The sequence below is a fragment of the Coenobita brevimanus genome, chromosome 97, assembly GCF_032717465.1.
Source record: "Coenobita brevimanus isolate Jiangsu-jjx chromosome 97, ASM3271746v2, whole genome shotgun sequence".
NCBI classification, from domain to species: Eukaryota; Metazoa; Arthropoda; class Malacostraca; order Decapoda; family Coenobitidae; genus Coenobita; species Coenobita brevimanus.
Genome location: NC_137050.1, coordinates 40,469,555 through 40,484,272, shown reverse-complemented (window position 1 = coordinate 40,484,272; position 14,718 = coordinate 40,469,555). Strand labels below are relative to the sequence as shown.

Here is a 14,718-nt window from a genome sequence, read left to right as displayed (position 1 = left end):
GCAGGAAAGGTATATGGAAGAATAGTAAGTCTTTTTTACTTTCTTTTACGTGTCAGATTCTGGGCATATTCATCACAGCCTGCTCCCAGGCCCAGTAGTCTTCCTGCATAACATACACCTCCACATGTCACCACTTTGGCGCTGACACCCACTCTATTGGAAGATTAGTAAAGTCCGTTTTTACGATAATCAAATCCTTAAACTGCTTCCTACCCCAGCGGGATTCGATTCTGGTTTCATTAGGACTGCAGGCCACCTTTCTACCGATTCAGCCGCCGTCTCACCCTTAAATAAGAAAGTAAGGAATATTCGAGCATCAAAATGATGAATAGCTAGTGGTGGTTTTGAAGTAGGAAGGAATTTGTGCATCAGAAATTGACAGACAAATAGCAGAAAATGCGTGAGTAGAAGAATGTAAGGGCTGCACAGCATTTATGAATTTGGAAAAAGCGTATGTCAAAGAGAAGACGGAAAGAATATAGAAGGCTATCCGTCAGTATGGTACGAAGGGAAACTTACTGATTGTTGTAAATAGTTCCTTTGATGGAAGAGAAGCAAGAGTAAGAGTAGACTGGTGATTAAAAGAATGGTGTCATAATGATGTTGGAGTAAGACAAAATTGTACGATTGTGTGATGTCTCCATGACTATTCTGTTTATAAATAAATATACTGTAAACCCTGTATATATATATATATATATATATATATATATATATATATATATATATATATATATATATATATATATATATATATATATATATATAAGTAAGAAGCAAAATCGAGTTGTGGGATGAGAGGTGGGGATATTGGTTAATGATGAAGGATGGAGTATCTCAAATAATTATGTTCTATGCATATGATGTTGTTTTGCTTGTGAATGCAGTATACTGTATTTATTAAAGAGTAGTGACCAGTGTTGAGCGAAAAGGCGAGTTTCAGCGTTATGGGCTGATGAATGAAGACTTTAATTGGTGAATAAGCTACAATACCTCGATGTAGTGATACAAGAGAGAGACAACGGTACAAAGAGATTGGAGAGAGGAGCAGCATAATGAAAAAGGGTTGGTGCTATGAAGGTCTTGATGCGACACAAACGTTCTTGGGCATGAATTATGTGTGAATGAAAGTGTGAGCTATTTCATGGAAGGTGATAGCTCTGCCACTTTCGTACTTTCTCTTTCCCTGTGTCTGGTTCTTACTTCACCCCATCTTTAGAGGGGAAAAGGTCACGATGATGATGATGATGGAGATGATCCGATCAATGGGAAATACAACTAACCTTGGACACGTAGGCTGTTCTTCAGTGTGCTGAATTCTTCCTGCATGGCCAGCTGGATTTCTTTGACGAGCGCCAACCCTTCCATCATTAAAGTCATGTTTTCCTTGTCGGCCGTCTCACTACTCTCACGATCATCTGAAATCCATCGAAAGAATAATGTAACAGATAAATCTGACAATGTTTTCACATTATAAACACTCGCCACTGCATCAGGCTTTCTCTGTCCTTAATTGAATGATTTACTGCAAGAAATTTTCACTTCCAGAATTCCTGCAAGTAATGTAAAAGGTTGTCAGGCTAGACTACTAATGGATGGCGACCAAGGACATGTTTCATGAAAAGTTTTGCATTCTTAATTCATATCTTAAACGCAAATTAACACATAAATATGCCAGTCACTGAGAGACTGCAGAAAATACTGAAAAGGAGATTGTTTACATAGTTGCTGAGAAAATAACGTTAGTGTATGCTGCTGAAACAACGGTGTGAAAGAATAATTCGTGGCCTTTTTCTGATTGATTGTGGGGTGCAAGGCGAAAATCTAAGAGGAGCTTGTAGGATAAGAGACAAGAGAAGCACTCAGAAACAAAGATTTGATACGAGGGAAAAGTTGGTTTTATTTTTATTTCTCTTTTTTACCCATGAATACGTTTAGCTGAGAACTAGAAGACAGAGATTTATCCAAGTGACTTTAAAATGATATTAATTACTGTCAACCACATTCCTAGGCAGTATGTTCCAGATGTTTACAACCCTATTGAGGAAATAATGCGTTGCTCCATTTGACAAAATGAAACGTTTGCTGGCTATTTTACAACCATTGCCTGTAGTGTCATCCAATATGATATTATTATTTTGAAGGCATAGTAACATGCCCTCTGAAAAATTATTATATCTGAATCAGACCACCTCGCACTCGGCGCTTTGTTAAACAAATCAGACACATCAAGCACTTCTAAACGTTCCTCGTGTGATCTGTTCCATAATCTGCATATCATTTTGGCCATTCTTCACTGTATTTGCTATTACTTCTTCATAAGTTTATTTGTTTATTTATTTATTTACTGCATGGTGGCCAGATCTAAAAACAAAACGACATACATGGATATACTAAGGAGCTGTACAGCACAAGGTAAAGATGATATTCCTTGATTTCAAAATGAATGCTATACATATCAGTCTAATTTGTTGACTTTCTTTACGGCCCCTATGAACTTTCAATTCGGTTTTAAATAATTTATGATTATTCCAAGATTTTTTCACATTCTCAAGCACACAATTAATAAGAGTGTAAACTGTTATTATTTTACTTACAATATGGTGAGCTTTTTAAAAATTTATACATCCAATATTTAGGATAGCACGTATTTCGGGGGGGGGGGGGGCAGCGAAATGGCAGGCGACAGGGCGACATGGAGGAGATTTGTATGTGGCCACTTTTTACGGGATTATGGCGTCTGGCTATAGACAGATGGAGAGATAGAATTATTATTATTAAAATCTGCCACATATGTACGTGCAGTAACTCAACAACTATAAACATCTGTCTCAAGTAATGGTCTTTGTGCGAGTGTATCAACTGTGTTACCGATCTTTGTGTCATCTGCAAAGTTGAAGATATTTTGAAACATAATCGCTCTAAGTATCACTGATAACCGTTTGAAACAGAATGGGACTCAACACTAAACACTGCGGAACACTGAATTCCTCCTTTTAATTACAACTTTTGTTAGCGGAAAAATATAGACAAATGGAAGGGAAATAATAAGACGGAAAAATGTTTTGAACAGATGATGAATGGAACTGATGCTAGCAGTGCAATGGCAAACATGACTGTTTTTTGGAGATGCATAAGGAAGGGGTGTGGTGGTTTAAAATGTGACATTAATTTATGTAAAGAATAATATGAAGACTCTGTGTGAGCAGACTCTTCGCTGACTAGGGCAGAAATTCGTGAATGCGTGTGAGCGACATGGTTTCAGAATAAATACAAATAAGATAAAAATGGTGGTTGCTGAGAGAGAAGGTTACTCAGTAACATGTGCTAGACGACGGAGAAAGACTTGAATTGGTGGAGTTTGAGCATATTGATGCAGTAGTTGTTGTTCAGCAACCTCGATCTGTCTGGCCGGGAAGACCCATCAACCGCAGGCAAACAATCACCTCTGTCAGACAGTTCCGTGCAATGAACTGATACCCGTATTCCCTTGCAGAAGACAAAGCCTCGCCACAGTGAGGCGCTGGGAATAGTATTGAGATATGGTTCCTGGAGGGACGCAGCATTTGTGTCTCTCCATCCAGTTAACAAGGGCACCATAGCAGGCTCCACATCACCCCAGTATTTGGTTATATGATTGCCACTCAATGTTTAAACGGTTTCCTGGGTTCCAGCTTGTAATTCAGTACAGAGTTACCTGAAGTGGAGAGAAGGATAATAAAGTGACAGGAAAGATGGGAGAAAGAGAAAAGGAATGAGAACGTTTTAAGGAAGACGTAGGCAACGCCACATCAAGTGAGTGGATGATGGTCGCTACCACCTACCACCAATCTTGATGTAGTAAGAACAAAGAAATATAAATGTGCAACTGAAATGGACACCTAAGTGGTACAGGAAAGAAAAGTTGCTGCTGTTAGGAAGGCGTTAATATGATTCAGAAGTCCAGGGAGAAAGCTGCAAATGGATTGCATGAAGGTGTGTTGGTCCTCACATTTACTTACTGGTGTTGAGAACTTGGTATGGTATAAACTGGAAACAGTAGGAGTAAGAGCAGTGGAAAGGAGATACAGTACTTGAAAACTTTGTGTGACGTACAGAGTGGACAACATCAGAAACACTGTTGACTGCAAAAGAAGTGAAGCACGAGGTCTATCGATAGTATGGTAGAAGAGTGTATGTTTATTTGGGATGGTCATATAGAGAAAATGGATGTAGACAGGGCGGTGAAATAGGTATATGAGTTAGTTTGAAGGTAGAAGGAGGTGTGGTAGGCTAAGCAAGTAGATGGATATGGCAAATCAGTGTGTACGAAAGCGAGGTACGGAAGTTGAAGCTATGACGCTGAGAGAAGGTGGAGTTTGTTGGATGAACTACATACGGAGAAGCATATGGCAAAGGTTTGTATAACTTCTTGTGGTTTGTGTGTGTGTGTGTGTGTGTGTGTGTGTGTGTGTGTGTGTGTGTGTGTGTGTGTGTGTGTGTGTGTGTGTGTGTGTGTGTGCACATGGTTAGGTTTATGAAATGAAACCAAGATTTGAGGGACTTAAATTACTATGGTCCATTTTACTGGATATGCTGCTGATAGGTCTTTCGCTTTTGTACATTCTTTGTCCTTGCATTTGGATTCCGTTAGCCCATATTTAGGTTGGAAAAGGTTATGATGATGATGATGGTGATGGCAGGCATGCAAATCAGTTATTTAGCTTATCAGTCATTGGCTAGTACGTCTCAAGTTTTACTAGCCAGATGAAAATTTACCAGTCAGATCAAAAATATGATGGCGTTTATAAAATGTCTTTTACGGGATTTTTTCAAAATTTTCAAGCTTTTGCTTTATTTATTGTACTCCACGTTGAATATAACTAAAATATACCAAGCACAAATAGTTTCAGTACTCTATTTACATTTTATTACTCAGGCTTTCGATCAATGTAATTAATTATTACACTAACCGAAAGTTACAATCCCTTGACAGGAGAAAAAATGAACTGTCAGTTATTTGTTTCAAAATGCAATACATTATTTGCTAGCACTGAACATGATAATAAACTCCAGTAATCTGGTTACTTGGCAGTACAGAAAATAAGAAGCTACTTCATTATTGTAAAGATCACTTATGATGTGTTATGACAGCCTACTCTTCATATTCAGTGATCTCTTCATCTGGTCATTCTTCGCACTTCAGCTTCCTTGGTCTTGCTGAGGAGGGTCAAAATCTTTTAATGCAGGTCCATCTGCATAGATCGTGATGAGTTTCTCTAGCGTTTCTGTTGCCATTGCTTTGCCGATATTTTATTTCACCTAGTTTTGTGCTGAAAACGCTCGCTTACACGAAATAGTACTGATTGATAGCACCAGCAACATATGCACAAGGTGCAAGTGATCTCTGAAACAATCCCTACAGGGTTGTTTTGCTAGCATTGTAGCATAGAGGCCAATGTAGTTATTTTCCTGAAATTCTCAAACCACAAGAGTTTTTGAATGACTCCATTGATCTAAAACTTTTCCAGCGTCGCATTTGTTTTTTAAAAATATTGATCTAAACTAGTGGAGTGAAGTTTTGAGCTTTTCTTTGCCAAAATCCGTCAGGGCACATTACGTATCCTCGTACCAAGCATAATGACTGAAGAATTTGAAACTCATAACTGTTTTGGATAAGCCTACTACACTGTTAGGGTTTTCCAGGAATACACTCATTCTGAGCTTTATTCCACTGACTGTGAGAAAGACAGAAGCTCTTGTAGATCCTGCTACAGTTATAGGGAGACAGGTTATATTTAATGCATCATTTTCACATGGAACATGAGTGGTAGCCACAACATGGAATGTAAAGTTATTGCTCCCACTCTCCTGCATAATCGAATGAAGTTTCTGAAACCACCTACCAAGTGAACGATGGCAAATCTTAAACACAAATGGACGGAGGACGACCGATTGTGACTATGAGGATGAGCAGTGAGTGGTGATGCCAAACCCAAGGTTTACCATGGCAGCTACAGAAAAACATGACTCACGCCACTAGATACCATTTTTACTAACCGAGAAAATATTTTGTTCATCATGGCGAGTAAAATATTAGTAACCTTCAGGCCTGTGACGATGATACGTTCAGTGGGAAGTGCAACTAACCTTGGGCACGAAGACTGTTCTTCAGTGTGGTGAATTCCTCCTTCATGGCCAGCTGAATTTCTTTTACGAGCGCCAGCCCTTCCATCATTAAAGTCATATTAACCTTATTGGTGGGTTCACTGCCCTCACGACCATTTCCTGAAATTAAATGAAAAAAGCCATATTAAATATATCAAACACTTCACACAATAGATCCTCGATAATACAGTATCTCTCAAATTAGCTTTACCATTTGGTGCAAGTAAGGCAAAAAATAAGAAAATTACTACAATAATTTTGTTTAAAATAAAAAACTCAACAAACACAGTGAAGTAACCGAGGGAACAGGGAGGGTCGCTCACTTCCCGACGTTGACATCTTGGTGTTCCTGCCGTGCCTGTAATCTGATATAACCTACTGTATGTGTAGAAACAGGAGATAACCTTTCCCTCCTCCTTCCCAGCAAAAAAAAAAAAAAAATGGGGGGGGGGAATGAGAAAATGAGGGTTGTGGTGATGTGCTCACAACCGGGACTACTCCAGAAGCCCACGAAATTGATAGGTAAAGATTAATACCAGTTCCGTGTTGCCATGCCAGGGAATCGAAGACGAAGGTTTGTATGTTGTGTACAGCAGATTGTTTGTTATGCAATGATCGCTGGTTCTGCAGCCACTCTTTTAGACAATTCGACTCTTACGGCCAGGTAATAAGTTGCAAACTACTTCAGCTTCTATCGATTTACTTGCACTTATTGTCCTTTTTGCTACTTCTCTACCTACTACCTACTTACTATCCTACCTACCGTACCTTCCTGCCTACCTCATTGGCTCCTGCCCTACCCATTTCGCTGCCCATCACCCTGTCTACCTGCCTACCCACCCATCTGGCTTCCTACCTGTTTACCTGCATCTCTGTCTACTTCCTTATTTACTGTACACTACTTCACTACCTACCTTCCTTCCTACTTACTTGCCAGCCTACCTCCTTATTTACCTATCTCCCTGCCAACCTACATACCTACCCTCCTGCCTACCTACCTCTCCGGCCACTTCCAAACTTACCTGTATGCCTCTCACCCTGCCTACCATCCTTCCTGCCTGCCTGCCTATCCTCCTACCTACCTACCCACGTACCAACAGACCCAACCCCCTACCTGCCTACCTACCATCTTGTCTACCTCCCTGCATACCTCCCCGCCAACCTACCTACCTACCTACATACTTCCCTGCCTTCCTAACTACCTACCTACCTACCTTCCTATCTCACTGTCTGCTTCCATCACTTACCGCGCTAGCGACATAAGCATATAATTATTTATTACAACATGGAATTTTTCTTGTTTTTTCTATATTCTTAGCATTCTTTCCCCTTTAAAAGCAATTGGCCATTACTCATCTCTTTGGCCTAGAGCAATTATTCTTAAACTAGGGGGCGCGCAGAAGCTTCCAGAGGGGGCGCGAACGGTCAGAGAAACGTTTGCTCAAGAACAGAATGCGTCTTGTACCCGATTGCTCATCCCTTCTGCTCCTAGATAACCATGGGTTGCATCCCGACTGATGACAGTAGCAGGGTTTGTCAAACAATGTAGTGGGGAGTTTCAATCCTGCATTTATTTCCACTTCTGGTAAGTACTGGTAATTACTGCATTGCAGCTCTGAGAAGTCTGCATTACTTTCAATGTGTTTAGTGCAGTTCTGGAATTTGAAGCAAACATTTCGTGCTTCGTGTGTTTACTGTTTATTCCGTTCTATCGTTTTAACTATTTTTCGATAACGATGTTTGGAAAGTGAATGTTACTTGACTAGAAAATTATGTACAGTATTAGAAATCTAAATTTGTGTGTAACACGTCAACGAGCAGCAAAATTACTTCAAATCATTGTAGAGTTACCAACTTATGCGTATGCACAGTACGCTATCATTATTGCACCTGATATGATAAAGTCGTTTGATTTAACTGAGGCCTTGTGTTCGTAGTTTACCTGTGATAGTTGAATTTATTATTATTATTATTATTATTATTATTATTATTATTATTATTTATTATTATTATTATTATTATTATTATTATTATTATTATTGTTGTTGTTGTTGTTGTTGTTGTTCTCCTTCTTCTTCTTATTATTATTATTATTATTATTATTATTATTATGATGATGATGATGATGATGATGATGATGATGATGATGATGATGATGATGATGATGATGATGATGAGGAGGAGGAGGAGGAGGAGGAGGAGGAGGAGGAAGTTTTATTTTCGGGGATTCGTATGTCCCTGATATGCATTTTAGATACGTAATTTTTGTAACTACATAAAATAATAATTTCTATGTATAATATTTGTATACTCCTCTACTATAATCAAGGGCTCTGTATAAGATTATAATGATAGAATCACTACCTTATGTTTTGCTCTGCTGTTTTTCGCGGAACGCTGGAAGAAAATGGCTTAGCAAGGGAAAACTAGGAAATACAGAGAAGAATACAGTACCTCAAATACGGGTTCACATCACTAAACAAGGGAGACTTCGACATACCACATTGTGTTGTATGTCTGACAACCCTGAGCAATGCTGCCACGTGCCCTACAAGAATGAAACGTCACCTCACTGGCAACCACCTACTGTAGAATTTGCTGAGAAGCCAGAAGCCTATTTTACAACCAAGAGAGACAGCCATAACAGACAAAGACTAGACGGCATGGAAACTTTTCAACAGCAGTCAGCAAAGGTTGTGGAGACATCGTATGAATTATCTCTCATGATAGCTAAAGTAAAAAAGCCACATGGCATCGGCAAAACCTTTGTGAAACCGTACATTTTACTTGCTGCATAGTTGCTACTTCCAGAGGAAAGCTATCACAAATTGGCAAAGATTTCATTATCTGATTACACAGTAAAGCATCGGATTGATGAAATGGCAGAGGACATAAAAACCCAAGTGGTGGAGAAGGTTAAGTCTTCCCCAGTGTTTGCAATCCAGTGCGACGAAACAACAGACGTATCTCAGTGCTCTCAGTTGCTAGTTTACACACGATTCATATGGAAAGAGTCCGTGGAAGAGGATATGTTGTTTTGTTGCCCTTTGGAGGCCAGTGCAACAGTTGCTGATGTCTTTAAAGCTGTGTCTAACTTTTTCCAAGAACATGACATATTCTCGGAAAAACTGATTGGTGTGTGCACAGATGGAGCTCCAACCCTGTTGGAATCACGCTCAGGCTTCGTTACCAAGGTGAAAGAGAAGGCTCCGTCGGCAATTTCTACGCACTGCTTCACACATCGCCTGGCATTAGCAAAAATGACCCTGCCCTCGCAACTTCAGAAACATCTCAACATCATGATCAAGATCGTGAACCACATAAAGCACAGTGCTCTCAACACACGCGAAGTCGTGTCAAGATATAAGAACACAGCATGAGACAGTGTTTTTTTCACACTAATATGCGCTGGCTCTCAAAGGGCAATATGTTGGGGTGCTTGTATGGTCTTCGAGAAGAGGTAAGAATGTTTCTGGAAATTGAGAAAAATGACTACCTCGCCAAGTTTGATTCAGAGGAGGTTAGCTTGTCCTTGCCTTACTTTGCAGAGATTTTTGAAGTCTGAAATGTCTTGAACCGGCTAGTTACAAGGAAGAGATACAAATATGATTGCCCAGTATTGATGCAGTTTGAACATCCATTGGCAAGCTGCAGCTGTGAAAGATTCGCATCCAGAGGAGGAACACAGTATCCTTTCCATGTCTGCATGAAATCATGAATGAGAAGAACTTTAGTGACAGCCTAAAACCAGGACCAAGGATCTCCTTCAAGGACTAGAAAACGAGTTTCATCATTATTTTCCTAACATCAGCAACAGGAGTTTGAATTCAGTCTTGCCAGGAATCCCTTTTCCATGGAAGTAGATGATGTCCTAGAAGCCTTACAAGAAGAGTTCCTCGAACTGAAGTTTAATTCTGTAGCAAAGGATGATTTTACCTGTATTGGTCTGGAAAAGTTTCGGATACAGTATCTTTCAGTGTACCACAAAATCAGCCAGCAAATCCTACAGGTCATTGTCTTCTTTTCATCTGCATACCAGTGTGAAGTAGGGTTTTCAGCGTTAGTTGGAATCAAAACAAAGGAAAGAAACAAGCTTGATGTGGCGAGCGATCTCTGATGTGCGCTGAGCCAAACACTAGTAAATATTCCCCGACTAGTTGGCCAAAAGAGCCAGCATCACCCATCCCATTGATGAGTACTACCGAGCCACCAAGGTCATTGGCGGTAATCCCCTTTTTCATTGACTCTGTTACTTACTGGTTAATGTAGTAATGGTGACAAAAGTTGTAATGGGATGAGTTTTTCCGGTACCTTTTGTAGGCCTTCTTGTTGTGGACAGGATTAGAACAAGCGTGATTAAACTTTTTTTTTTTTTTTTGTATTAATCACAGGATAAGAGAAAGGAATTTATATTTCAATGCCCGGGAGAATAACCTCTTCAATGCACGAGGCACACTCAAATGGCTCTTGGCCATGGATGATATGTCCAGGGAAAATCGAAGAAATACTGCCTGAGGTCCTCCCAATCAGCAGCTCCAAAGTGCCACGGTCGCCATCTCTTGAGAGGGTCCCCAGGCCTTACTGGAGGGATGGGACATGTTAAGGCGATAAGGTTGTGATCGGAGGAGCCCAAAAATGAGAGGAGATTAACTCTGTAAGCAGAAGGATTAGCTGTAGAGAAAAGGTAATTTCTGATGGAACTCTCTCCAAGGCGATCTGGGATATAGGTAGGGTGCTGTGCAAGCTGTCCTAGGTCATTAAAAATAGAAAAGATGTAGGCTTGTTCCAGAGCTGGGCACTTCCACAATCACTTCCATAAATCACAAATTCCGCAATGTGGAAATGTGATTTCGTTTGCGGATTTGCGTTTGCGACAAATTCTACGCATATTCGTGGTTTGCGTTTGCAGAAGCACTTCCGCAAACGCAAATCTGCCTTCGAACATCTACGTGGCCTAGCCGGAAAGTTAGCGTCTGGGCGAGTCACCGGCTCGCCGGCGATGCCCACCACACATGCACTGTTGCCATATGTAAGACAAATATTGTATATATACGATAAATTCACCTTTGGTACGATGTACAATAGCATTTTTCATTAGATTTGTACTTTAATTTTACAATTCCTTCAGAGAGAGAAAGTGATAGAGACAAAGAGAGAGAGAGAGAGAGAGAGAGAGAGAGAGAGAGAGAGAGAACGGCTGAAGATCAGATTCATCTCTTTGATAGTCACTGGCTTCATACCATGTTCTCAGGAAAGGAATAAAAATCGGTACAAGCCAAGAGGGGGCAACGTTCGTACTCATGATTAAATAGTAAACCATAACATCATCACAGCAAATCGTACTCTACCTTACATTGGACGGTTCCTCACTACATTATCTTAATGATACACTGTATGTGCTTTCTGGGGGGAGGGTTAGAAATAAGAATCTAAGAATAAAAGCCAACAATTTTTTTTTTTTCAATAAATAAAGAAAAATATAAAGCCTAATTCAAGGTCAATTTATTTTCCAGATTCTTAGACGTCAGAATAGAGTGAATAAATATAAAATTGAAGTGGATTAGTAACTAGAGATGATTTTAACCCCTTCATTATGAAAAATATCATCCTAAACTTAATATAATCCTCTAATGGTATCCACAGTGAAATGAAGTTGATGCCGTGGTACTAAAAGGGATAAAAATGATTTGCGTTTGCGTTTTTGCATTTGGGGAACTTCAAATTTCAAGAATTTTGCAGATTTGCGGTTGCGGAAGGCAATTTTTTTAGTTTGCGGATTTGTGTTGCAGAACTGAATTTTCATTTGCGATGTCTACCTCCGGCTTGTTCACCAAGTGGATCAGTGAAAGGAGAGGAGAGCTAAACATGGTGGTGAACACTGAAATAACATTGAATGGAGATTCCAGAGAAAGGAGAAATTGATAAGATTTTCTTCATCTTAGAAGTAAGATAGTTCAAAAAAATTTCATAGTCAGTAGCAGTAGGGGATAAGTACACAGCACAGATATATTTAGTCGGAGAATGACAGGATAGCTGAAGCCAGTCAGTAGAGAACTCAGAAGATTCAAGTTCAGGACCACAAGGGTACATATACACAACATTCATCTTTGGCTTTGAAGTGAGTGTAAAGAAAGTAGGAGAATACAGAGAACGGTTTGCTGTCAGTTGCCTCAGACAGCTGAGTCTCACTGAGGAAAACATGGTGAGGTTTGGAGAAAAAGAAGTGGTGTTCAAATCAGACAAAATTGGGGGACATGCCACGATTGCTGTGGAAATAAAATGCGTCAGACAGTGCTTACAAGTATGTCTCTTGGTCGTCACCGCTTGAGCATGCACAGACAGAAAATTGTTGTCTTTGCTCGAATCAGACACTCAGTGTAGAATTGTACATTCCGCCATGGTCCGTGTTAAGCGATTTTTGTCACGAAAAATCAGTTTAACCTCACTCGGACCTGAGTGTCAGGGAATGTCCTCTAAGCTACACCCATTAGTGTGAAAATCGTATCAATAACTTTTTCCTTGCCACACAGTGTCTGCCCACGTCGATGCATCGTAGTATCAAAGTGAACATTCTCCTCCTGGGCAAGCACCACCTCCAGCCATCAGCCAGTCAGCACTCACCATGGATGGGCGTTTGGCACATTCCCGCCAATGGAGTAGATGGCATCACCAGCCTAGTAACCATAGTAAACAAACGCTACAGGCCCCTTCCCTTTAAATCATTATTTAAATGTATTGCCATGTATTTTGCATGCATTATAGCCTCTCAGCTAGCTTTCGTTACATTACTGCATCACGTTGTGTACGTGATGCTGGCCAATCAGCAGGTTTGGTCTACACCACTTAGGGTTTCTTCAAGTGCTGTATCCAGTGTAGATATTATATTCAGAACATTAACATACTTCTGAACACCAATTGTAATGTCAGTTTATTTAACATTTTTTTACAACAGTGAAGCATTGCATATACTCTGTGATTGGGTTTTACGTAATTTGTGTGTATATGCTTTTGCAACTCATTTTAGAGACCAAGTTATAAATGCTACAATGTAGCCTTGTTACAGCTGATTCTTTTGACTGTACTGTACAGGCCGGCACCAGTTTACCCCCCTGGTTCACTACAGTAAAATGTTCTTCATGATCGTGTTGTTACGGCAATTTGTATTATTAACGCTTCCCAACATGGCTGTGAGTCATTCAAATAGTGATTACAATGATACTGAACAACTAGACCCTCTCGGCAGGAGAAGGTCACGGAATCCCAAGGAATGGGAGTTGAATGTTGTGAAGTGACTGTGCAACATGGGGCAGGAATGCACGAGCAAGCAATTGGAAAAAGTTATTCTTGCACGTGAAGCAGAGCTACTTTGTAGTGATGGCTATTTTCAGAAGGTCACCAAACTAGTGACTGAAGAACTTTTCAAACAGTTCTGGGAAATTAGTGACTAAGACAAGCAAAACAGTTACCTCCAAAACCTTGTGGAACAGGTCGAACAGGTCCCTGTTAAGAGATGTCGCACCTCGAAAGCTGACGCTCATAAGGACACCCATCATTCATCATCGCTTAGAGTAAGTGCTCCATAATACACTGTGGAACACAGACCACTGTGTGCAAGAACGGTTTTATGTCCATCTTTGGCTTAAAGAGGACGAGTCTTGACGTAACGGTTAAAAAAAAAAAAAAAAAAGTGAATGCAACTGTGCCTGACAAGAGGGGAAGGGACCACCTGCCATGAAGATCGCGGGTACCCAGGCTGATTGTGTCAGGGAACACATCAGTTCACTGCACACGGTGAGTAGCCACTACACCGGCATTACCTGGAGCCACACCTGACCACCAGCAGGCTCTAAAACTTGTATCTGGAGTGGATGAGGAAGGAATACCCAAACGACCCCACTGTGAAAAACAACTATTACCACAGTGTGTATGTTAACGAATTTATCATCGCCTTTTCGGCTTCCATGATGGACACGTGCAATATGTATGACTCATACAACACCAAGACACCAGTCCTGTGTGAGACAGCCTTAGCATATATTCAATATGGACGGTGGGTGTTAGCGCCGAAGTGGTGACATGTGGAGGTGTAGGAGGACTACTGGGCCTTGGGATAGGCTACTTCCCCAGAAGCCTTTGCCCAGCGTGGGACACATAAAAAAACAAACAAACAAACAAACAAGCTGGCAGCTGCCCAATATGAAAATGACGAGAACCTTTTCCAGCAGCTCAGCAGTGACCCTCAAGTCCACATGGACACACCTCAACATGGCCAGCAGCTGATGAGGGAAATGCAGACTGACACTGATCCAGAGGTGAAGGTCATCTGTGTTGTTCAATTCCTCTTTGGACGATTCCGGTGATGCTTCTCCAATACTTTCCTCTCTAGGTCCCTCTTGACTGACAATAATATGTCTTCGAGTGATGTACCTTCTACCCTACTGGCCTCAATATTAGTAAGGCTTATGGGACAAATGTGGTCTCTCCTGTTGTTCTTAAGATCTGTGCTTGTGTGTTGACCCCTGTCTAGGTAAATTCTTTTGCCTATGTCTGTCGACTTGTATCTTTCCTTCC

At 40.5% G+C, this 14,718-nt stretch overlaps 2 protein-coding genes across 2 annotated transcripts in view; one reads left to right on the top strand and one right to left on the bottom strand.

Annotated features, from left to right (window-relative positions):
• The window catches only part of LOC145413665 (uncharacterized), a 135,032-nt gene extending 128,546 nt beyond the window's left edge, over window positions 1–6,486 (bottom strand). The window contains exons 1-3 of the mRNA XM_080283322.1: window positions 6,471–6,486; window positions 6,130–6,267; window positions 1,284–1,418 (exon numbers count right to left, since the gene is read on the bottom strand). Of these exons, the coding sequence (XP_080139448.1) occupies window positions 1,284–1,418; window positions 6,130–6,267; window positions 6,471–6,486 (289 nt within the window). The remainder of the gene's footprint in view (window positions 1–1,283; window positions 1,419–6,129; window positions 6,268–6,470) is intronic.
• A 2,540-nt stretch (window positions 6,487–9,026) lies between these two features.
• LOC145413664 (protein FAM200C-like) lies at window positions 9,027–9,527 on the top strand. Its single transcript, XM_080283321.1, has one exon. The coding sequence runs from the start codon at window positions 9,027–9,029 to the stop codon at window positions 9,525–9,527; it is 501 nt and encodes a 166-aa protein (XP_080139447.1).
• Window positions 9,528–14,718: the final 5,191 nt, after the last annotated feature.